The sequence below is a fragment of the Phascolarctos cinereus genome, unplaced genomic scaffold, assembly GCF_003287225.1.
Source record: "Phascolarctos cinereus isolate Bilbo 61053 unplaced genomic scaffold, phaCin_HiC Scaffold_2;HRSCAF=192, whole genome shotgun sequence".
Classification (NCBI taxonomy): Eukaryota; Metazoa; Chordata; class Mammalia; order Diprotodontia; family Phascolarctidae; genus Phascolarctos; species Phascolarctos cinereus.
Genome location: NW_027555625.1, coordinates 40619230 through 40644912, shown reverse-complemented (window position 1 = coordinate 40644912; position 25683 = coordinate 40619230). Strand labels below are relative to the sequence as shown.

The 25683-nt window shown below is 45.4% G+C and overlaps 1 protein-coding gene across 1 annotated transcript in view; it reads left to right on the top strand.

Annotated features, from left to right (window-relative positions):
* The first annotated feature begins 8847 nt into the window (after window positions 1-8847).
* The window catches only part of NT5DC4 (5'-nucleotidase domain containing 4), a 31981-nt gene continuing 15145 nt past the window's right edge, over window positions 8848-25683 (top strand). Inside the window, 13 exon segments of the mRNA XM_020963747.2 lie at window positions 8848-8953; window positions 15851-16081; window positions 16819-16933; window positions 16935-16960; window positions 19354-19427; window positions 20352-20469; window positions 21217-21312; window positions 21524-21615; window positions 22219-22276; window positions 23248-23341; window positions 23615-23668; window positions 23879-23962; window positions 25161-25193. Coding sequence (XP_020819406.2) covers window positions 16874-16933; window positions 16935-16960; window positions 19354-19427; window positions 20352-20469; window positions 21217-21312; window positions 21524-21615; window positions 22219-22276; window positions 23248-23341; window positions 23615-23668; window positions 23879-23962; window positions 25161-25193 — 789 coding nt within the window. The 5' untranslated portion in view covers window positions 8848-8953; window positions 15851-16081; window positions 16819-16873.

Sequence of the window (25683 nt, the reverse complement as noted above, 5' to 3'; positions counted from 1 at the left end):
GTCATTTTTTTCCCCATTCAGGTTCACAGACCCCTTCCCCACCAAATCTGTCAATTAGTTTCCTGAGTTAAGAACCTCAGGCAGTTCAACCCCCTTATGTTTTACACGTGAGGAAACTGAGGCCCAGAGAGTCGGGTAGTTTGTAAGAGAGGTTGTCTTTTGTTCTCTGGAGTGCTCACTCAAGCTGGGAGGGAAGGGGGAGCTGGAATGAGCCCCTGGAACTGGTTCTGTCCAGATTTCCCTGCTTCAGACTGGTCCTGGCTGCAGATCTCCACTGCTTGCCCCAGCCTGTCCCACATCCGTTGTTGACTGTCCCAGGAGCAGCCCCTGCCCAGGCCTGATCCCTCTGGCTGGGCTTAATCCTTCATGAAAGCTGCTACCCCGGCCAACCTCGTCGTTTTTCTCTGCTGATCACAGCCAGCCCTGGCCCCTGCCTCTGTCACCACCTTCTCACAGAGCTCCATGTGTCCTTAGCTTAACAGCAGAGCTCCTGCCAACACCCAGCCCTTTCCTCTGCTGCCAATCGCCCCCACCCCCAGCCCATCTGCTGCCAAGGCTAACGCCACCCCCTGAGGCTTGGCGTGCTTCTGGGAATTCAGCCTCAGGACACCCAAGATCTAAAAAAACAGACCAAGAGCTCTGGGGAAAAAGGCACGATTCCCAGGAGAAGGACTGGTTAGGGGAGGATGTATGCTAAGGAGCAAGGTAGACAGGCAGAGGCCTTTCCCCAGCTCCCCTACCTCATACCTCTCCCCTGCATGCCTTCTGGCTGTGACTGCCTTCCATCTACCAAGCCTGGTGCAGACCTTCGCTATCTCACACCTGGACTATTGCTAAACTCTATCCTTTAGTCAGATGTCAAAGTGATCTGACCGAGTCATACCTCACAGCACGGAATTGGCTCCCCAGGAAGCTCCAGGGGCTCCCTCTCACCTCTTGGATTAAATATACAGCCCTCCACTTTGCATTTAAAGCCCTTCATAACCTAGTTTCCTCCCCTGACCACTTAGACCTTACACTCCTTCAGGGTTCTCTGCCTGCAGTAACACCCGCCTCTGTGCTGTTTCCCCAAAAGACCCTCCCGCCCTTAGGTCCACGCCATCCCCCACGCGTGGAACTCTCCCTCTTTATCTCTGCCTCCCGGCTTCTCTTGTTTTTGTCCAACTCTCCGTGACCCTATTTGGGGTTTTCTTGGCAGAGATACTGGAGTGGTTTGCCATTTCCTTCTCTAGCTCACTTTGCAGATGGGGAAATTGAGGCAAACAGAGCGAAGTCATTTGCCCAGGGTCACACAGCTAGTAAGGGTCTGAGGCCAGATTTGAACTCAGGGAGTTGAATCTTCCTGACGCCAGGCCCCAGTGCTTTATCCACTGTGCCACCTAGCTACCCACCCGGTACATCGTAGGTGCTTCATAAATGCTTATTGACTAAGTAGGCCCTTGAAGGTCAAGGAAGTGACCACTACCTAATTCATGAGCCTAGAAGAGTCCCTTTCTTCTGCTTAATTTATTCATTCAACAAATATCAAAGATCCACCTACTTTACCAAAGGCATTGTCAGTACATTGAGTAAGAAAGTCTCAACCTTCTAGGAACTGATAGCCTAAGGAAAGAGACAGAGGATTGTTTGTTTAGAGCCAACTAGGAACGTTTTGCACACAAATGACTGATGCAAGGCAAAATTAGAAAGGATAGTAAGATTCAAAGGTCTAGGGCAATTTAGAGGTTGTAGAAATCACTTTCAGTCTGGGGAAAATCTGGCATGGTGAACATCAAGGCTTGGAGCCAGGAAGACCTGAGTTCAGGTCCAGCCTCAGACACTTACGAGCTGTGTGACTTTGGGTAAGTTGCCTAACCCTCCTTGCCGCAGTTTCCTCATCTGTAAAATGAGCTGCAGAAGAAGTGGCAAACCACTCCAGTATCTCTGCCAAGAAAAGTCCGAATGGGGTCACAGAGTCAGACACGACTGAAAAAATATTGAAAAACTATGACATTCCAGATAAGTGATTATCCAGACTCTTCTTGAAGACTTCCTGTGATGGGGAGCTCACTACCACTAGAAACAGTCCATCCCACTTTTGGACTTGGAATTGTTAGGAAATTTTTCTTTATGTTGAACTGAAATCTACCACTTTGCAACTTCTTCCCATTGTATCTAGTTTTCTTGCCCTGGCTAAGAGAAACAATTCTAATCCCTGTTCCAGACAATAGTTTTTCAGATACTTTAGACAACCATCATTTTCCCCTGTTTTCTCTTCTCCAGACTAAACTCATTCAACAAGCACTTACTTTTGAAAAAAAATTATTTTATTAATTTATTTTGATCTATCAACAATCACTTCCATATACTTTTGAGTTTAAAATTTTTCTCCCCCTTCCTCCCCACCTCCCTCCCCAAGACAGTGCACAGTCTGATATAGGCTATACATATACATTCCTATTAAACATTTTCACATTAGTGGTGTTGTAAGTAAAAATTAAAACCAATAGGAGGAACCATCAGAAAGAGGAAACAAAACTCAACAGAAGAGAAAAAAAAGATAGCAATTCAACTTCCGTAGTTCTTTCTTTGGACATGGACAGCATTTTCCAACACGAGGCCTCTGGAGATGTCTTAGACCCTTGTATTGCTGAGAAGGGTTAAGTCTATCAATATTAGTCATCACACAACGTGGCTGTTACTGTGTACAACGTTCTGTTGGGTCTGCTCACTTCACTCAGCATCAGACCATACAAGTCCTTCCAGGTTTTTCTGAAGGCAGCCTGTTCATCATTTCTTACAACACCATAGGATTCCATTACATTCATAGACCACAGCTTGCTCAGCCATCCCCCAACGGATGGGCATCCTCTCAATTTCCAGGTCTTGGCCGCCACAAAAAGAGCTGCTGTGAATATTTGTGTACGTGTGGGTCCTTTTCCCATTTGTATGATCTCTTTGGGACACAGCCCTGGAAGCAAACACTTAACTTTGTGGGAACTGGGGCCATCTCCAGTCTTCCTGATCTAACCCTGGCCGCTGGCCCCAGATGGCTCTGGAGGAGAAGGTGAGGCTGGTGACTCTGCCCAGCCCTCCCTCATCTGCATGTCATGGCATCGCCTTCCCGACGTCGTGGTCCTCTTCTAGAGCAAGCACAAGCTATAATGACTTTGTGGGAAACTGTGCTAGGTTGAGTGTGCGAAGACAAGCAGAACACTCCCTGCCCTCAGGGGCTTACTTTCCGATGAGAGGTCGGGTGGAGAAGTAACAGGTACATAGACAAGTTAATTCAGGGGCCCCGGCACTGATTCCTGTCCAGCAGGGCTGTCCTGGGAGCCTCCCTTCCAACGGAGGCATTCCTGTTTGTCAATGTCCTCCCTATAATGTGGTTCCCAGAACTGATGGCAGTAATCAAAGGACGATCTGACCATTGCAGAGTGCCCTGACCCCATGATCGTTCTCAGCGTAGACTCTGCGATTGTTTTATTGTGGCCAGAGGTGACACTGAGAATCCACATGGCATCGTGGGATAGCAGGCTGGCTCTGGGAGTCAGGAAGACATGAGTGTCTATCTGCTGGCTATGTGACCTCTCAGTGCCCCAGGTAATTAATTCCCTAAGACTAATAAATTAGAGAGGATTTGAAAAGTCACATTAACTTTGTTGCTACCTACCATGTAGTTGACTCTTAAAGAGCTTGCAATCCACTCAGACTCTCAGAGCTTTTTCTCATAAGTTGTTGTCTGTCCATTTCTCCCCCCATTCTGATTTTTTTTTTTGATGAGGCAATTGGGGTTAAGTGATTTGCCCAGGGTCACACAGATAGTAAGTGTCAAGTGTTTGTTCTGAATTCACATTTGAACTCAGGTCCTCCTGACTCCAGGCCAGTGCTCTATCCACTGTGCCACCTAGATGCCCCCTAATTTTTTTTTAAACTATTGAACTAAATACCTAGATGAATTAAATTTCATTGCATTGAATTCAGCTCACCATTCTAAGCTCTCAAGAGTCCCAGTTGTGTTACCTATTAGCTTTCCCTCTCAACTTCATGTCATTTGCAAATTTTTGTTTTTGAGGCAGTGGGGTTAAGTGACTTGCCCCTGGTCACACAGCTAAGATAAGAAGTGTCTGAGGTCAGATTTGAACTCAGGTCCTCCTGACTACAGGGCTGGTGCTCTATCCACTGCCCTTAAAAGTCAAATTGTCATTGACCTATTAACACCTACTCATTTTGGTCCAGTACCGAGTCAGCCTAATTGTCCTATCATCTAACTCACATCTTAAACAGCTCATCAACCAGTCACCGTTTACTAAGTGCTTAGTACTAGCCAGTCACTGTGCTAGGTGCTGGGGATAGACAAAAGAGGCAGAAGACAGGTGCTGAGATCACTGAATTCAGCTTCCTAATTCTGTTTGGGACCAGAGGTGCAGAGTACGGTGGACTTCTTCTCTGAAGGTTCGTGTATGAAACAGAGTTTGTCAAATGTTTTGATGAAATCAGGCATACTTTGTCGCAGGCATTCCTCTGTCTTTTCTAGTCTAGTGACCTAGTTCAAATAAGGTCGTCTGGTTTGCCCTAGGTCCCAAAACTAATTAATTTAATTGCAATTATGTGGTGTAATTTTCACGTGAGGGACAAAAATCCAAGTGAGTGCCAGGGGAAAAAAAAACCTTTTAGGGGTAGATTCCCCAGACCCCATTTATCTTGACCCACCATGACCCTGACTTGGAGGGAAGGGAAAAGCCTAGGCCCCATTATGGCCTCCCAACCTCAACCTTCTTCAGGTTGAAGATGAGAAAACAACCTTTTCTTTAAGAACTCTGATCAATGCAATGACCCACCATGATTCTAGATAATGAAGGGTGCTATTCCCCTAGATTAATTACTCACTAGATAGAGTGCTGGGTCTGGAGTCAGAGAGTCCTAAGTTCCCATCAGACCTCTGTCTGCCTCAGTTTCCTCAACTGTAAAATGGGAGTAATAATAGCACCTAACTCACACGATTGTTGTGAGGGACAAATTAGATCATATATGTAAAGTGCCTGGCACACAGTAGGCACTTAAGAGATGCTTATTCCCTCCCTCCTCTTCCTGCTCCTGACAGGTAGTAGACTCAGAGTGAAGAATGGGTAACATTTTCAGATACTGCCAATTTATTTTGTTTGACTAGAGAGACTTGTTATGAGAGGTTTTTTTTTCTTTAAAAAAATGAGGGGTGGGAGGAGAACATGGGAGCACAGGAGGTCTGGCCTTAAGAAAGAAAAAAGAAAAGAGGATCATTGAAATATTTTTAAAAGAATTCACAGGGGCAGCTCGGTGGTGAAGTAGACAGAGCTCTGGCCTTGAAGTCAGGAGGACCTGAGTTCAAATCCAGCCTCAGACACACACTTGACACTTACTAGCTGTGTGACCCTGGGCAAGTCACTTAACCCCAATTGCCTCACCAAAAAAAGCAAAAAAAAAAAAAATTCACCAAAGAGAGCAGGAAGAAGGCCAGAAGGAAACACAGATAAGCAGGACAGTTTTGAAATTACATGTTGAATTTATTAGGTACTTGTGTAATGGGGGCTTTGGAGCATGCCCAGATAGTCTGACATGGAGGCCCTGCTTCTGGGGAAGGGCAGGTTGTGTTTTTCTGCTATGTGGATGAGAATAGTCTCTTTTGATTGGCTGCACACCCAGAACAGGATGCCTCTTTAAAAACTGCAAGACTTGGAATCTAGTCAGTCTGTCAGTAAACCCTTACTAAGCACCTACTGTGTGCCAGGCACTGTGCTAAGTGCTGCAGATACAAAGAAAGGCAAACGGCACTCTCTGCCCTCAAGGAGCTCACAATCGAATGGGGGAGGCGACATCCAAATATCTGTGTACCAACCAGATATCTATGAGATAAATAAGAAATAATCGACAGAGGGGTGGCACTGGAATTCAAGGCGATTGGGAAAGGCTCCCTGCAGAAGATGAAATTTTAGCTGGGACTTCAAGGAAGCCAGAGAAGCCAGAGGCAGAGAGGAGGAAGAAGAGAATTCCAGGCTTGAAGGACCCCCAGTGAAAACATCTGGACCCAGGAGATGGAGCATAGAAAGAAGACTCAATGAGAAATGAGGAGACTGGGTTTCAAGAGTTAGGAGATCCTGATTCCAGACCTGGCAAAAATTAGCTGTGTGACCTTGAGCAAGTAACGTCACTTCTTCAGGCCTCAGTTTCCTCATCTGTAAAATGAGGACATTGGGCTAGCTGATCTATAAGGTTCCTCGAAGGTCTAACATACCATTCCTCTGTGTTCCAAAATGGTACCTCCTCCTTAACCAAACTCCCACGCTTTGATTTCAGGTAGCTGGAGATGAGATGGGACTAGACCCGTGATTTCATTGATGGGAAGACTCATGTTTTGTTTTTTTTTGTTGTTGTTGTTGTTTTGCTAGGCGATGGGGTTAAGTGACTTGCCCAGGGTCACACAGCTAGTAAGTGTTATGCGTGTGAGGCTGGATTTGAACTCAGGTCCTCCTGACTTCAAGGCCGGAGCTCTATCTACTGTACCACTTAGCTGCCCTGGGAAGACTCATGTTAAGGAAACTTTTCATGCCAATGTAGACCTGCACCTTCTCTGAAATTGATGGATTTGGCCAGGATCACTCAGTCAGTCTGTGCCAGAGGTAGGACATGAACCCTGGTCTTCTTGACTTCAGCTGGCTCTCTATTCACTAGGCAGCACTGTCTCTCTTTCATGTGGGTATTAGGAATTAAACAATCTGCCTTTTTTTTTTTTTGGTGAGGCAATTGAGGTTAAGTGACTTGCCCAGGGTCACACAACTAGTAAGTGTCATGTGTCTGAAACTGGATTTGAACTCAGGTCCTTCTGACTCCAAGGCCAGTGCTCTATCCACCATACCACCTAGCTGCCCCTAAACAATCTGACTAAAGCAATTAATGCACAAGTATAAATGGGCTTTAGCCTTCTCCTTGGTATTCACATTTTTAAGGAGGAGCTTTTAATGAAGTTTTAATTAGCTCTGTTCTAGGTACCTTCTTGGCCAGAGCCAAAACTAGGGTGGGCCCACAGAGACTTTCTCCTCATGTTCCTTCATGCTTCATGGCAGGTACCCTTCCAGCAGTAACTCAGGGATCCCACTCCTCAGGTGTCATCCTACCACACATCCCTCCCACTTGGACCGTGCCCCAGCTCCCCTGCCGCTCCTCCTCACCCCACTTGAATTTGCCCTAGGGAGTGAGAACTCCGAGTCAGAGCTCTGTCCCTCATTCTTTACAGTCCCAATGCTCTCCCAGGTGAAAAGAACCGGACTCAGCACCCTGACACCTCCTTCTGAAAGGTTGCCAGTTGTGGCTGTAAGCCAGGGTGGGAGAAGGTGTGCCTCGGCCAAGAGGTTTTGCGTGTCCTTGGCTAGATTCTGCCAATGAGTGCCCTTTAACCAGGCCATTCCAAAGAATGGCTGAATTCTAATGGTGGGAGAAGCATGGAGCTGTTGTGGTCCTGCATGCCCTTCTGCTTGTTCAGGCTGAGACCCAAAGTTAATCAGTCCCCAGATGTGCACCCTTGCATCCCCCCTGACACACAGAGATTCGTGATAACCGGGAGGTAGGCATGCTGATAGGCAGACTTGTTTTTGTTTCTTTAGAAATGGGAGGGAGACAGGGCCCATTAACCTTCCTGTCCCACCTCCTGCCTCCACTTTATCCCATTCCCACCCACCAGATATACCCATCCACGGACACTAGCCAGGTTGGAATTGGAGGGTTTTTCTAGTCTTTGTCCCCTGGGTGAGTTCAGGGCTCTGTTCAGGGTGAGGTGGCAGATGACTCTGACTCACCCTCTGGGCTAGATTGGGTTACAGGGCAAGGCTCTTCCCTTGCCAGTGCCAATCTTTCCTCCCTGTGCCCTTGGCTGTTCCTCCAGGACTGTGTCACAGGGCAAAGCTCTTTCTGTATCCTCATTTCCCCCAGCCCCCATCTTTCCTCCCTGTCTCTTTGTCACACTATTATAGGAGGCTGGAGAGCCTGCACAGGAGGGTCGCCATGATGTTGACCATCTCAGAGGAAGGTGAAGAACCATCATGGATCTAGACCCAGAAGGGACCTTAGAGGTCATCCAGTCCAATTCCCTCTTTTCCAGATGAGGAAACGGAGGCTCAGAGAGGCTCATGGACTTGCCCAGGATCACACAGTGACTTTCAGAATCTAATTAGAACCCAGACCTTCCCAACTCTAAGGCTGGCACTCTATTCACTAGGCTACATTGTTTCTGGGGATATTTAGCCTGGAGAAAAGAGAAGGGTGGGGGTTGAGACAGTCTTGTTAAGATAGCTGTTTCCAAGGAATGGAAGGACTGTCTGGTAGAAGAAAGATTCTATTTGTTTTGTTTGCAAATGAGGAGCAATGAGTGGGAGGATAGAGAAGCAGATTCTTTCAACCTGATGTCAGAAAAACGTCTGAGTAATTAGAGTCATCCCAGAGTGGAATGGGAGTGTTACAGGGGGGCTTTGGGGCCAAGTACATGGCAGGTTGAGTCAATAATCAGTGGCATCCTGAAGTTTGAAATGCGCTTTGTACACACGATCTCATAACTGCCCCGTGAAGTAGCCACCACGACAGTTATCAACATTCGACAGATGAAGAAGCTGGTGCCCAAAGAGAGGAAGGGACCTACCTGTGATCACCCAGCTGGTAAGTAGCAGGGGACAGATTTGAACCTGCCTCCAAATCCAGCATACTGCCCACATGTCGTAGGCGTCCTTTGCAGCTTGGATTCTGGGCTCCTCCCAGGCATCCGGTTATTTGTTGGAATGCCAAGACTCCATTTACTGTGTCAGGTGAGTCCAGAGGCCAAGTCTATTGGCTGAGCCACAAATAAGTGGAACAGACGTGGGCCCTAACCGTCAGGGGCTTAGAACCTCACCCCCTATTCCAAGGGTGCCATTTTTTCCAGAGGGATGGACACAGGGAGCCAGACCGATGGGTGAGCAAAAAGCTGAGACCTCTTATTCTGTTCTTCCATCTGTCTAGCTCCATGGGTGACTCTGGGCTTGACCTTGCCTTTCCCTCACCCTTCCCTTGAAGTCTGAGACTAGACAATGTCTGGATGTTGAGGTGTTCCTCTGGGGAGCAGCCATTTTGACCTCTCAGATGGCCCAGCGAGAGGAAACTCTGGTGGCCCGTGGAGTTGGGGCCATGCTGAGGGTGCCCAGAGCACTGGTCTTAAGGGAAAGAAGGCCTAGGTTCAAATCCTGCCTCAGATGCTTACAGCTTATTATGTGAGCCCCTGTCAACCTCAGTTTCCTCATCTGTAAAATGAGGCTAATAGTAGCATCTACCTTATAAGATTGTTACGAACCCTCCCCAAACCTTGAAGAGCTACATAAATATGAGCTACTATGCAAGATGTGAACTGTATGTGGCATTAAGATGGCTCTCTATGTGGTTTAAATGTATATATCTATATCTATCTATCTATCTATCTATCTATCTATCTATCTATCTATCTATCTATCTATAGATATATATATCTTGTATCTGACTTCTTGTGGAGGTAGGAAAGGAAGATAGGAGTTCATAAAAGAGAGATAGCCTGGAGAAGTGGATAGAATGCTGGATATGGAGACAGAAAGGACTGGCTTTGAATCCAGGCCCTCATTTTACTAGCTATGTGATCATGGGCAAGTCACTTAACCTGCCTAAGCATCACGTTCTCATCTGTGAAATGGGATCATAGCTGAAGTGGAGGGGCGTGGCCGATGAGGGCCTAATCTGTGTTGCGTACACAGTATTCTCTGCCTATTGCTGTTTCACAGGGAGACTTGGCAAACCTGCTTTCAGAACTGCGGGAGGGAAGGACCCTTTCTCTCCCTGTTTCAGAACAGGTATGGGTAGTCTCTGATGTGTTCCTGTTGGCTTGCTGAGCTAATGAAAAGTCTTTAAATTGGCTGCTGAGATGGAACTGAGTGTACAAACACTGGGCTTACCCTGAGAACTCTTTTTTCCCTGGAGGCAAGTGAGGTAAGAATATTGCTTGCTCCCTGATTTTCACCCTTCACCTGCTAGGTGACCATGAATGCATGGGGTCTCTTTTTTATCTCTTGTGTTTATTCTTTCCTGATCTCAGGTGAATGAATATTGGAGGAGGAATGGATCAGTTGTGACCTTGTGAGCTTATAAAGGTCAGGGGAACCCTCAACGTTCTCCTAATGACCAGAGCTTGTAGAGTAGAGTGAGGACCCAGGCCCAGCAGCCAAACAACCTTGTCCCACGCAGAAGAAACTTAATGGGGAAATGTTTTGTAGCAACCACTTTCCATTTAATCTGTATTTATTTATTTTTTTTCAGTTACCTGTAAACAAAAATTTTTAACATTTGTTTTTAAAATTTTTGAGTTCTGTGTTCTCTCCCTCTTTTCCTCTTCTCTCCCCTCCTTGAGAAGGCAAGCAATTTGATATAGATTATACACGTGCAGTCATGCAAAACATTTCCACATTAGCCATGTTGCAAAAGAAAATGCAAACAAAAAACCCCCAAGAATAATAAAGTGAGAAAAAGTGTGATTCAGTGCTTTTTTTGGGGGGAGGTGGCTAGGCAGTGGGGTTCAGTGACTTGCCTAGGGTCATACAGCTAGTAAGTGTGAAGTGTCTGAGGTTGGATTTGAACTCAGGTCCTCCTGACTCCAGGGCAGGTGCTCTATCCGCTGTGCCACCTAGCTGCCCCCAAAACGTGCCACCATCAGTTCTTTCTCTGGAGGTGGATAACATTTTTCATCATAAGTCCTTCAGAGTTGTCTTGGACCATTGTATTGCAGAGAGTAGCTAAGTTATTCATAGTTGATTATTATACCATGTTACTGTTACTGTATACAATGTTCTCCTGGTTCTACTCATTTCACTTTGCATCAGTTCATGTCTTTCCAGGTTTTTCTGCAAGCATCCTCTCCTCATTTCTCATATAACACAATAGTATTCCATGACAATCATGCACCACAACTTATTCAGCCATTCCCCAACTGATGGGCATCGTTTCAATTTACAATTTTTTGCTGTCACAAAAAGAGCTGCTATACATGTTTTTGTCCACATAGGTCCTTTTCCTTTTTATTTTTATTTTTATTTTTTTTATCTCTTTGGGTTATAGATTGCAAAGTTCGAAGAGTATGCACAGTTTAAAAAAATAAATTTATTCTGATTAATTTTTAGTTTTCAACATTCATTTCCACAAGATTTTGAGTTCCAAATTTTCTCCCCATCTTGCCCCTCCCCTTACCCAAGATAGCATGCATTCTGAATACCTCTTCCCCTAATCTGCCTTCCTTTCTATCAACCCCCCCTCCCCAACCCCTTCCACTTCTGTTTTCCTGTAGGACAGGATAGATTTCTATACCCCATTGCCTATATATCTTTAATTAATTTATTTTAGTTTTCAACATTCACTTCCGTAAGATTTTGAGTTTTAAATTTTCTCTCCTTCCTAACTCTTCTCCCCACCAAGACAGCATGCAGTCTGATATAGGCTGTACTTATATATGCATATTATCCCATTAGTCATGATGTAAAGAGCAATTAGAACTAATGGGAGGAACCACAAGAATGAAGCAATAAAACAAAACAACAAAGGAAAAAGAGAGCAAATAGTGTGCTTCCATCTGCATTCAGACTCCATAGTTCTTTCTCTGGATGTGGATAGAAATTTCCATTGTGCATCTTTTGGAGTTGTCTTAGATCCTTGCATTGCTGAGAAGAGCTAAGTCTATCAAAGTGAGTCGTCCCGCAACGTGACTGTTACTGTGTTACAGCGTTCTCCTGGTTCTGCTCACTTCACTCAGCATCAGTTTATATAAGTCTTTACGGGTTTTTTGAAGTCTACCCGCTCATTATTCCTTATAGCACAATAGCATTCCATTGCAGTCATATACCATAACTTGTTCAGCCATTCCCCATTTTATTGGCATGCCCTCAATTTCCAATTCTTTGAGTATGCACAATTTTATAGCCTTTTGGGCATAGTTCTAAATTGCTCTCCAGAATGGTTAGCAACCATCTTAAGTTTTAGCTCATCCTTCCCAGAGATCACGGTGGCAGAGGAGAGTGTGCTTCAGGTTTGAGAGACTGTTATTGCTACACATTTTTATATTATACATTCTTTACATTTTATATTATACATGTAAATGTATAGTATATATGTTTTATATGTATATACCTCTAGTAAATAGTAAATATTTAGTAAATATTCCTTGGTAAAAGCTAATTGATGTTATTTGGTTCAGTGATATTGGGGAGGTATTAACTGGGTAATTGATATGAGAGAACACACTGGATGGGGGTTCATGAGTGATAATATTAAAAGATATTCCTAAAGCTCTACTTTGATACATCGTCTTGGAGTGGGAATGTCCTTGAGTTCTCGAAGGGTGTGCCACAGAGAACAACCTGTAACAGATCCTACCAAACTGGAAAAGTTTTGAGTGTTCATCCAGTGGTATTTGTCTCGTACAAAATGCTTTTGCTGAGAGGCTCATTCCCATATTGTGAGAGGGTGACAGATGAATTTTTCGTTCAGAGCAATTCATGGAATAAAGTTTATGTTCCATCTTCTCTACATGTATCTTGTATATACCTATTACACAGTCTTCCCCACTAGGATGTAAGCTCCTTAAGTAGTAATCATCAAAAAAATTCGGTTAAGAAATAAAGAAGTTGAGTAGTGAACGATTAGGTACAGAAGCAAATAGGCACAGTAACCTAAGTTCTAAGTTATTGGGGGCAGGGACTCACTGTCAACAAAAATTGTTGGGAAAACTAGAAAGCAGTCTGGCAGAAACAAAGTATAGACCAGGGGTGGAGAACATCTCACACCCTAAAGAAGATAAACTCCAAATGGTTATGTGATGTAATCAGGTCACCTACCTTGCAGGGTTGCTGTGAGGAATGAATGAGATAATATTTGTGAAGAGCACTTAGCACAATGCCTGGCACATGGTACATGTTAGATAAATGTTTATTCTCTTCCCTTCTTCTTCCCCCATAAAGAGTAATATCATAAACAAATTAGAGGAACAAGGAAGAAATTACCTGCCAGATCTATGGATAGATGACCAAAGTTCATGACCAAGCCAGAGACAAAGACATTCACAGGAATTACAATGAACAACTTTGATTACATAACGTTAAAAAGTATTTGTACAAACAAAACAAATGCAGGTAAAATTAGAAGAGAAGCATGTAGATGGGGAAAAAAAATCTTTGCAGCAAATCTCATTTCTAAGATATGTAAGAAAAGTAATGCAAATTCACTGCTTGTAAAAGTCTGGGGAGCTTGCTTCTGTAATGGGAAGGTTGTTGGAGAGACTTTGAAGCACGCACAGACAGAGGCAACATACAGATGTAACAGATGCCTTAACACATGTTTAGGAGAACGTGGGCCATTGTCATTTTAAGATATATAAGGATTCAAATGTATGAGACAGAGAGCCATTCTCTAATTGATAAATGGTCAAAGGATATGAATAGTTAAGTTTCAGAGGAAGAAATCCAAGCTATCCATAGCCATATGAAAAAATGTTCCAAATCACTAATAATTAGAAAAAGGCAAATCAAAACAACCATGAGTTTCAACCTCCTACCTATCAGATGGGTAAAACTAAAAAAAAAAGGGGAAATGGCAAATACTAGAGAGGCTGTGAGAAAGCATGCACATTAATTAATGTGCTGCTGGTGGAGCTTTGAAATGGGTTGGCCGTTCCAGAAATAATTTGAGACTACGTCCAGAACGTAGCCAAACTGCATACACTTTGATCTAGCCATACCATTTCTAGGCCTATATCCCTGAAGGAAATTAAAGAAAGAGGAAAAGTAAGGAGGAAGGAAGGGAATAAGCATTTATTATGTACCGGCTATGTATCAGGCACTGTGTATTGGGCCTGGAGTCAGGAAATCTGATCTGCCTGAGTGCAAATCTGGCCTCAAACACTTATTATCTGTGTGACTCTGGTCAAGTCACGTCACCCTGTTTGCCTCAGTTTCCTCATCTGTAAAATGGGCTGGAGAAGGCAACGGCAAACCATTCCAATGTCTTTGCTAAGAAAGCCCCAAATGGGGTCATGAAGAAGTGGACATGACTGAAACTACTGAACAACAACAAAATTCTAACTCCAGGCCCAGAGCTCTATCCATACCCTGAAAAATAATTCCAGAGCTTCTGGGTCTAAGGAAAAAATAGCACAAGCAAGAAACAGAGCACATATTATGCAACCATAGTCAGGATCACTCAAGATTATACAACAAACACAAGCAAAGTAAGGAAAAATTGGAACACAATGTATCAAAAAGGGAAAAGATAAATAACTACAAGCAATAATAACTTACCCTACAAAGCTCAGCATCATTTTATAGGGACAGGGATCACTCTACCTGTAGTGTAGAGCAGTAGTAACAAAATCAGATAGTAATGGGTGCCACTAAACTGTACATTGATGTAGAAAACCATCTATTAACATTATTTATGTTCTATTACATTTTTATTTATTTTGTTAAATATTTCCCAATTACATTTTAATCTAATTTGGGGCCCAGGTATGTTTGATACCTCTGGGGTAGCAGTGTCCTCTCTCTTGGGAATCTGAGGGATTGGAGGCCACAGCCTCCAGTGTGCTGAAGATGCCAAAGAGACCTGCCAGGGGAAAAGACAGAAATAATGAAGCTGTCAGCTGAATAAAGATTGAAGATGGTCATGGAAAGAGGCAGATAACATATGGCAGTTCTTAGGAAAAGACAATATTAAAAAAAAGAAAAAGAGAATATATCCCCTGAAGCTGACTCCTTTGATTAACAGCTTAATGAGCCACATAGGGTGTGATAAGACAATATATTTTACCATTCTGTGCTTTTGATGTTTTGGGAGAGGGAGGAGTGAACATTAGCTATCCTCTGCCAATAACTTCTGGTAGCGTTCTTTCCCTCATGAAAAGCAAATATATGAATTTAACCATTAACTGGGCACTGTATGGTAGCTGCTGCTGGGTATGAAAATGGCAGATCCTTCCCTCAGCAGTATGCCATCACTGGCAGTTTTATTATTGTCTTTAATTATAATTTTTTGCAGTAAGGATATTCTAAACTATAATGGGGGAGATGTTTCTTTTTGGGTCATGAGAAGTGGGAAAGAAGATAAGAATCTTAATGAGAAATGAGACACAAGCTATAGTTTTGGACATTTTCCTGTATTTCCAGATGGGGGCAAAGTAATGAGCCAATTGTGACAAATTTATGGAATCTTGGATGAGAATGAGATTGCATTTTAAACCTCAGAATAGACAGAGCCGAGTGCAGCTCAGTCCAGGTTGGGCGAGGCAGGCGCACATTGCAGTTGGGATAAATTCCTAAGATTATAGAGGTAGAGCCAGAAAGGACTTCCGAGGCCAGCTAGCCTAACGTCTTCATGTTGCAGATGAAGAAACTGAGGCCCACGTTGGTGAAGTGAATTGCCTATGGTCACACAAGGTAATGAGTGTCAGAGCTGGGATTCAAACTGAGGTCCCCTGACTCCAAATACAGTGCATTTTCTCCCTTATAAATTCAACTTCTTTGTAGTTCTAACACCAGGCTCTTACTCTTGGGGTGACTTATACATTGAGGACTGGTGCATGCTCAGACTGCATCAGAATGCCTGAGTAATGCAAATCCACTGCTTGTAAAAGTCTGAGGAGCTTGCCTCTGGGATAATCATGACATGTAATGGGAAGTTCCTTGGAGAGACTTTGGAGCATGCACAGATGTAACATAAAGATGTAACAGATCCCTTAACATACGTTTAGGAGAACCCGGTCCATTGTCGTTCTGTTTGGCTAATCAGTCTTGACCCCTTCATTCCTTCACAGCATCCAGTGAGAGACAACTGTCCTCTGACGCGCCATGCGGCCCTATGAATACAGTCCCTGTCTTTGCCTACCTCGACATTTGTTCCTTCTCATTTTAAATGAAGGGATTGGAACCTCTGATTTTGTGAGTTTCTAAAGTGAGAGTCTTTTCATCCTGGTACCTAGATTTTGCAGCAAGCCTAGTATTGATTCCCAAAAGAACAAGGAATGACCTTCAGGACCCAGTTCAGGGTAGGTGAGAAGGGGATTTATCTGTTAGTCATACCATGACTGGACTTTGAACTAGGTGGGACCAATGTTGTAAAGCATCTTAGCTAAGTTTGAGCCCACTCTCCCTAGAGATTGAGGCAGTGTAGGAGAGCCTGCACCACTAATTGTGTTTGGGGAAATGTTTGTATTTTGGTTCTTGTTACATCTTTTAAGTATGTCTCCCTTTATAAAAGCTAATTGATGAAAAGTTGTAAAATGGAATTGGGGGGCTAGTTACTGGCACCTAAGTAAGGAGAGGGGTGGGGAGAACATAACTGGTAGGGGCTCAAGCCAATGGCACTGGAGAAGAGGCATCCTCAAACTTCTCAGGGAACCCCTAAGCCCCGGAGGCAGGTAATATAGTTTAGCAACCAGGCTCTGGGATAGTGGCCAGAGCGGTGCTCACTGTACTTCCATAATTTGAATTGGGAACCAAGGTAACCCGTGAAGCAATGGTCCTACAAGGCAGGTGGAATATTCTCAACTATCTTCTACTCTTGAGGATCTCAGTTGTCGTTTCACTAAAATGTCATGCCCAGAACTGAACAAAATACTCTAGATGTAGTCTGATTGGGGAAAATGACTCTTGCTGAGAAGCATAGTGAAAGATGGGGGTGGGGGGGGTGGGGAGACAGAGACGGAGGGATTGGGTGTGGCCTTCTGGTCAGTGCTGTCCAGAATTTCTGATGGGGAGCCGGCCGTCTGTGCCCTTCTGATAGCGTGGAGGTAGCAGGCAGAGAAGACGGTCAGTTCTGACGTTGGCTCTGGGTAGGAATGGCCACTTTGAACCACGGAGAGCTTGGTCTAGAGACTGAAGGCCTGGTGTCTTCCTGGGGGGCTGAAGAAGGACTATAACCAGCGGTGAGATGATGGTCATAAGGGTTTAAGGTTGGAGCTGAGGGAGGGAAGCATATGCTTTCTATTGACAATGATACTCTTTGGCTTCTCCTCACGCATACTGAATAGGACATACACACATCCCTCTTACATCCACATATATCTAGGTGAGATCATGCTCTCACACACAGATACATATGCACATTTCCAGCATGCCACCTCACCTTCTATAACACCTGAACATAACAATTCCTTGGGCTGACACACATTTACTGACATATCCTAAGGGTTACACACCCGAATTTTACACTAACAGGACCCTAGCAATAGTTATGACTACACATAGAAATATGGTAACTGAGGACAAAAAAGGGGCTTCTAGGTGGGACCATCAAAGTCATCATGGAGCTGAGAGGGACCATAGAAAACTGTGAGTCTAATCTCTTAATTTTATGGAGGGAACTCTGTAATGTAATCAATCAAAACACATTTATTCTTGCAGTCAGGGAAGTTACATTCTCTTAGGAGAGATAATAAATGTGTGTGTTTGGGGTATTAGAGAAGGTGCTTGGGCTAGAGTCAGAGGCCAAAACACCAACACGAAAATGTAAAGGATGAAAAGCCAGAAATTGTAAAAGAGTGTTTCTAAAAAGGGTGAGAGGCTTGAAGATCTCAGAGCTGACTGAAGATACTGCCAGCTCCCAAAGATACCTCTAGGGCAAAGATTTGCATACCTGCCTTCATCCCCCCAGGCTCCAGGAAAAGAGATTGAGAAGTGAAACTGGCAAAATTGAAGTTGATCACCATAAGGCATCAGTGAAATGATTCACCCTGGGAAGGGGCTTTTGAGGCTGGAAAGAGCAGAGGTTTGTTTATCTCTCCTATTTGACTCATTCTTCCAGATTCAAAAGCCCCAGAACTCAGATTCTTTAGTGTTGCCTTTAGGGTGATTAGTTTTAATTTGCTGGTTTTACCTCCCTTACTCCTTAGGGGATCTTGTAGTAGTTTTTCCTTTAGGGGTAAAGGGATAAGTGTATTCTATGCCCTAAAGGCAAGTTCATTGGCTTATTGGTTTTTTATAAGCCTCTCACCCTTTCCAGGCTGGGGAATACTACTGTAGACTTTCAGTTTTTTTGTAAATAAATGTCCCTTCACCCCCTTGGAGTCCTTTAGCTTTTGCTGAAGTCTCTCACTGGTCACCTCCTTTTACAAAAATATAGATAGAATAATGCAAAATAAATAAATATGAGGTGATTTGGGGTGGGAGGAGGCGGTAGCCTTAAGGGATGAGGGAGAGCCCCTAGTTGAGCTTTGAAGGAGAGGAGGGATTCTAAGAGGAGTAGCTAGGTGGTATAGCTCAGATGGATAGAGCTCTGTGCCTGAAGTCCTGACTTATTTCTCTAAGTTCATGTCTGGCCTCAGACACTTACTAGCTGTGTGACCCTGGGCAAGTCACTTAATTGTGTTTGCCTTAGTTTCCTCATCTGTAGAATGAACCGGAGAAGGAAATGGCAAATAACTCCAGTATCTTTGCCAAGAAACCCCCCACATGGGTTCATGAAGAATCAGACATTACTAAAACAACAGCAAAGATTCTAAGAGGTGGAGGTGAGGAAGAAATACATTCAAGAGGGGAGAACCTGTACAAATGGAGATGGGAGATGGAATATCATGTGTAAGGAAGGTAATAAGCATTTATTAAGTGCCTACTACGAGCCAGGCACTGTGTTAAGCCCTTTACAATTATTTCATGCTCACAATAACCTGGGAAGGTAAGAGCTGTTATTATTCCCATTTTACAGTTAAGGAAATTAAGGCAGACCTGCCAAGGGTCATATAGCTAGTAAGTGTCTGAATCTGGATTTGAACTTGGATCTTCCTTACTCTAGACCAGGGGTGGGGGACCTGCGGCCTCAAGGCCACATGTGGCCCTGTTTTGGATTCAGTCAAAAGGCCGCACTTGAGGACCTAGAGGGCCACATGTGGCCTCGAGGCCACAGGTTCCCCACATCTGCTCTAGACCCAGCAATTTATCTATGATGCCAGCTACCCATAGACAGTAGGTCATTTTAGCTGGACTGTAGAATTCATGAACGGGGGAGTAATGTATAATAACCCTATGAAAGGTAAGTAAGAAGAAAAGGCTGGTGCCCCTCGCTGACTTAGAAACTTAGACACGGCCTCCAGCCCCGTGGAGGATCCACTCACTGAAGGTGACACACACTCTGTGAATTCCTCCCACCCCGGTCCTGGATTCTCTCTAACATGCACCCTTGTGGAGCCAAGCACCAATGATCGCTCCCCCTACGTCCCTGACTCATCTTTGGAGGGAGTGGGATACAGGGAGGAAGTCACCCAGAGGAGAGCTGGGCTAGTTTGTGGCAGCTGGACACCCACACACTTCCTTCTCCCCCTAGGGTGTTTGTGAACCGCAGCCTGGCCCTGGGAAAGATCAGATGTTTTGGATTTGACATGGACTATACTCTGGCTGGTAGGAGGAGCTCAGGGGCTGGGCACTGGGGAGAGGTCATGGATTTAAAGGTGCATGGGATCTCAGAAGCCATCTAGTGCAATGCTTTCATTTTATAGATGAAGAAATGGAGGCTCAGAAAAGTTAAAATTACCCTTATGGTAAGTGGTAGTGCTAGAATTTGAATCCAGGTCCTCCAACTCTCAATCTAGGCTCTTTCCAGCTGTTCCCTTTCTTATTCCTATCCCCCTTGGTGCCTTTCACACAGTAGGTGATGAATAAACATTTTTTGAATGGATGAATATAATTAAGACATCATCTATTGGTCACAGGTAGTAAAGAAAGGAGGGTGGTCCAGTGAACAGAACAGCACTCCTGGAGCAAGTTCAAACCCAGCCTCTGCCCTGTAACCTTCGGCAAGTCACTTAATTTCCCCGTGTCCCAGGCAACTCTGTAATAAGATTCTTAACTTATAGAGTAGGTACCAACCTATATTGGTGGAGGGCATTTCCTCATCTGGGACTTCCCTATACTAATGGATTCACAGGTCCAATCCTTATCCCTACACAAAAACTGAACTAATCACACTAGTACCAGTTGGGCAGATAAGTGAGGCCCCAATGTGTGGTCTGGGGGACCAGCCGTTTATCACAACTGCCATCTTGAGGGACTAGAGATAATAAGTTCAGGCATTGAGAGAACGGGACACTAAGGAGCTCCATCCACCAGCCTCACCAGCTGAGTCAGTAGGGTAGGGTAGAATGGTCAGTCAGTTAGCTAGCCCTTACTCAGCCCCTGCTGTGTGCTAGGAAGACCAGGCACCAAAGGCTGTGTCCTCTGGCTTTAGCTTGGCTACGACTCTTGGAGGAGTGGGGTGGGGTATGCTAGGAGGAGGGGATGGGCTTTCAGGGACCAGCACAGCTCCTTCCATCCTTTCTGCTCTAGTGTACAAATCTCCTGATTACGAGGCCCTGGCATTTGAGCTACTTCTGGATAGGCTGGTCTGTATCGGCTACCCCCATGAGATCCTCCGCTTTGTCTACAACCCTTCCTACCCTACCAGGTACTGTTCTTCCTTGGTTTCAGGGCCCTCTCCTCTATTTGGGGTTCCTCAGACTTCTCCTGATCCTGGGAGGAGACTCACAACCCCACCTAGGGGAGACTCTGGGAGGGACAGAGAGGTTAGTAGGGGAGCAAGAAGGGAGAAGGACTGTGGTGTGGGAAAGAGGGAGAGTGCATTTGCTGGGAAGAACAGGGATTAGGAGTATAGGGGAAAGAGACTGTTTATAGGGAGCGGGTGAGGCACTGGAGATGGAGGGACTGGGGAATGGGGGATTTGGAGAAGGAGAGCACAAGTTTGGGGGATAAAGACAATGGATTTGGGGAAAGGATCGTCTGGGTTTTAGGCAGGAGGCAATGGATTTGAGGGATGGAGAGAGACAAAAGGTTTAGTGAAGGAGGAACTGGGTTTGGGAGAGTGAAAACAACAATGGATTTGAGAGAAGAGGCACCGAGCTTAGGAGTTGGAGAGGGACCATGGATTGGGAAAGGAAAGCGGAATTGGGTTGGGGGTGGAGAGGGACAACCATGACTTTGGAGGAAGGACAGTGGGAGGAAGAAGAAGGGGGAGCAGGCAGTAGAGCTGGCCTTGGAGGAAGTAGCCGAGACTTCTAGCTTTGCTCCCAGGCCAGCTTCTCCATGATCTCATCCTTTCCTTTTAGGACTGGAGTATTTTTCTGTATCAGGCCCTGTCCTTTCTTTTCCTTTGCTCCTTTTCCTCACTCTCCATCCCTTTTTTTGGTCCTGGCAGGGGCCTAGTGTTTGACGCACTATATGGCAACCTGTTGAAGGTGGACACCCATGGGAACATCTTGCTGGCTACTCATGGCTTCTCCTTCCTTACTGAGTATGTGTTGGGTGGTGCCTGTGGGATGAAGACAAGGTGTGGATTGAGGGGAGCAAGGGGTCCTAGGATGGATAATGAGGGGGGAATCATATTTTCTCTCTATACTAAGAAGTGGAGAGCGCAGTTGGGGTTAGGAAAGAGTGGCTAGATATCTGTCCCATTTGCTCCCCTATTCCCTCTTCCAATTCCCTCACTCTCACCCCCACCCCAGGGCTGAAATCTGGAGCTTTTACCCCAGCAAGTTCATTCATCGGGATGACATGCAAAGATTCCACATTCTCAACACTCTCTTCAACCTTCCAGGTGAGTGAAAGCAGGAACAAATTAATCACTCGGTCAACAAGCTTTCTACTAAGCCAGTCACTGTATTAGGCACTAGACATATACAAAGTAAAAAATGAAACAGGCTTTACTTTCAAGGAGTTCAGAGGGGAGGCAGCTGGGAGATTCAGATGAGAAGGGGGAGGGAAAATCCGAGCTGTGAGGATGATGAAGAGAAAGAGGAAAGATCAAGAAAGAGCTGAGGAATCAGGAGAGGGCGATGAGAAGTCAGAGGAGGAAGCTGAGAGTCTGGGAGAAGTGAGGGGAATCAGAAAAGGGGCACTGCAAGAGGAAACAGCTGGGGAGGGGGGAAATGAGAGTGAAGAAAATGAAGATTCAGTCATTTAAAGAGCATGTATTAAGCACTTACTATATGCCAAGCACAGAGGGATCTGAGTAATGCAAGCATGGTGAATTTAAGGCGGGGGTGTTGGCCTCCTCCCTGTTTTCTGCTTCCTCCTAGATGTCTGCTTTTCTGTCTATCCTTGACTTGACTTAACCTAGGGCCTGCCTCATCTCTCCCGGTTGTGAGGATGGAGGGGCAGGTTCCGAGGTATGACTGATTCCTCTGTGCTTTCTCTGCAGAAACATATCTGTATGCCTGCCTCGTGGACTTTTTTACCAACTGCTCCAGATACATTAAGTGAGTCTCAAAACACTTAATCTGGTTTTTGCCCTTGGGCCTCAAGCCAGGTCACTGAACGATCAATCTTTGGGTCCCATACCTCAACCCTGATCTACCCTCAACCCTGTCCTTTCTGGGGGGCACCTGGAGTGTGGCCCACAATAGTGTCTCTAATAGCGCAAGCCACAGTCGTCACAGGCATGGTCACTTAGAGGATAACCCACAGGCTGTAGCCTGAAGTAGCCTACAGTGTGACCCGTGATACATCCCGTAGTGTAACTGACTGTTGTTCAATCGTGTCCAACTCTTTGTGACCCCATTTGGGGTTATCTTGGTGGAGATGTTGGAGTAGTTTGCCATTTCCTTCTCCAGCTCATTTTACAGATCAGAAAACTAAGGCAAACAGACTTGCCCAGGATCACAAAGCTATTAAGTGCCTGAGACCAGATTTGAACTCAGGCCTTCCTGACTCCAGCCCCATCTTTAACTGGCAGTACAATCCTATAATCCACAGTGTAGCTCACTTTGTTGTAGTGGGCAGCCCCCTTTCTCCCTCCCATCCTTCTAGATGAAGTCGGAGGCTTCCTCATTTCCCCAGATACTTCCTTGTATCTTCATTAAAGTCAATAACACCATACCTTTAGAAAGCTGGTCTGGAGCCTCTGATCTCATCTCCAGAGTGTGTAAGAGACGGAACTTGAACCTAGATCTGAGGATCATGGGATTATTGATCAGAGGTTATCTGGTCCAACCTCTCATTTTACAAATGGGGAAACTGAGGCCCAAGGTTATGTAGTGAAGTCCAAGCGAATAGACATTTATTAGCTGCTTCTCTGTGCCTGGCCTGGCATTGTACTAAGTGCCCTCAAGGAGCTTACAATTCTAATAGGGAAGACAACAAGTAAAAGCATTGGACTCCAGAGTCAGTACTCCTACCCCTGTAGCATGAGGTTGGTCTTTCACCTTGTCCTCCTCCCTGGTTTTCCCAGCTGTGACACAGGCTACCAGCACGGGAACCTCTTCATGTCTTTCCGTAGCCTCTTCCAGGATGTGTCTGATGCCATGGACAACGTCCACCAGTCGGTGAGCAGCCCCCGCACTTTCTCCCACCCACCTCCCAGCTCTGTCCTCCCTTTCCCCAACCTTGGATTTTTTCCCGTGTTTCTGAGAACCCAGAGCATCCTCTTCCCTTTAAAACCTTTTCCACTAGGCCCCACTCTATCAAATATCTCTTCTGAAGAAGAGTTTAGCCTGGGTTCTCTTCCTCTGCTTCATTGCCCATGGCCTCCCTGCCCTTGCCTTTTCTTTGCCATTCCTCCTTTCTTATCTGTACACATCTTCATCACCCTTTGTCAGGGCTGCCTCAAGGAGAAGACCTTAGAGAACTTGGAGAAATATGTGGAGAAGGATGTGAGTGTTGGGTCCTGAGGGTGGCATGGAGGAGGACTTTTGGTCTTCCTCCCCAGTCCCAAGTACAAGGCTGTGTGCACAGATGTTCACTACTAGCTATACCCATCCTGTGGTCTGATCGTTGTACTGAGCTGGCTGAGGTCTCCTGATGGGGGGCCGGGGTGAATCTGGAAGCCTCATCCTCTACACTCCTCCACCTCTTTACCCAAGGCCCGCGTTCCTGTTCTATTGGGAAAGATGAAGGAAGTTGGGAAAGTGTTTCTGGCCACCAACAGCAACTACAACTACACCAATGTGAGTATTGATTGCTGTGGGGCAGGGGGAAGGATGGATGACCTCAGCCTGCCTGACCCTGCAGCCCCATTTGTGTGGGTAGTACAGTGAGTAGTACAATGCCAGGGCTCTAGATATGGAGTCAAGAAGACTGGAATTCTGTTCCTGTCTCAGACACTTGCTAGCTATGGGATGCTGAAGAAATTATGTAATTATTCTCAGCCTTAATTTACTCATGTATAAAATGGGGATAATGATAGCACTTATCTAAAGGAGGATCAAATGGCACAATATTTGTAAAGTGCTTTGCAAACCTTGAAGCACTCTATAAATACTATTATTATTGTTATCATCATCATCATCATCATCATCATTGAAATTGAGAGGTAGCAAGACATATTTCAAAGAGAGCCTTACCTCAGCACTGGTTCTGAAGCCAAAGGCTCCGGTGTATACTGAATGTAGCCATTCTCTTTATTCCCTGGGCCTCAGTTTCCTCATTTGTAAAACGAGGTCTCCAAGGTCCTTTCAAACTTTAGATCGATGGGGGTATGATCCTAAACACTGTATTCAAGCTCTGCCTCTGACCCATACTGGAAACCCAAAGTGGTTTCCTCTCTGGGAATTCTTTAAACCAATGAGACCTTGGGTCTGGCCTGAAAAGGAATCGGCCCAGTTCTATTTTGCTGTGTCTGCTTCTGTGACCCATTGAAGCTCATGGTAGCCCGTGGCTATCAGCATCTCTCCTGAGGATGCTTACAAGCAAATGTATTAGACATCCACGGGCCACTGGGAATGGGGCCCACGCTCTGAAGTGGTGCATCTATGTGGTTTTTTTTTGTGTGTGTATGTGTTTATGTCTGTGTGGGGAGGCATGTGTGTGCATGTGTCCCTGGGGGTGGGGAAGAAGGCCTTGGTTCGAGTAGGAAAAGTGGGGAGATGGTTTGGCAGAAAGGCTACTGGAGTAGGGAGAGGGTGGGGTGGTGAGGAGACCTGGGTGCTAGTCCTGGCTGTGTGACCTTGGGCTTTTGTTTCCTTCTCTAGATTAAGATGGGCTCTTTCAGGCCTAAAAACCTGAATTTTGAGATGTACTTTCCTGGTGGGGTCAGAGGGGAGGAGGCAGAGGGTAGCCTTGGGCAATGTGCTTGTGGGCTTATGATATGGGTAGATTCCCTGATTTGACCCCTGGCACCCTGACCTTGCCTCCTGTCCCCTCCAGGCAATCATGACCTACCTGTTTGACTGTGGTCAGGTGAGTGTTTTATGCCTTCCTAGGGTGGTGCTAGGGCTTGTTGGGTATGTATAAGGGAGGGAAGGGGGGAGGAGGTGGGAGGTAGGCTGGGAAGGGCCCCCAGAGCCTTCCCTCTATGTTTACCAGTGATTAGAGGAAGGGAACATTCTTCCTAATACCCTGAGCGGTTCCCTACTTCCAGCCCTCCTGGCTAGAAAGACTGAGAAGGTGTGAACGCTTTATCCTGTGGTGGGGGCAGCCAAGGGTGAGCTGCCTAGGTGTGAAAGGGGACAATGATATGGCTTGGTTGTAAGATCATTGCCTATTGAGTCAGGGGATCTGAGTTCAAATCTTAACCTTAACCCTAAATGCCTCTGACTCTAAACATGTGTGCCTCCATCCCTAACCTGTGTGACCTTGGGTTAATCACTTGACCTCTACAGGCCTAAGTTTTCTCCTCTGTAAAATGATGGGTGTTATAGCTGATATCTGAGGTCCATTTGGGTTCTAG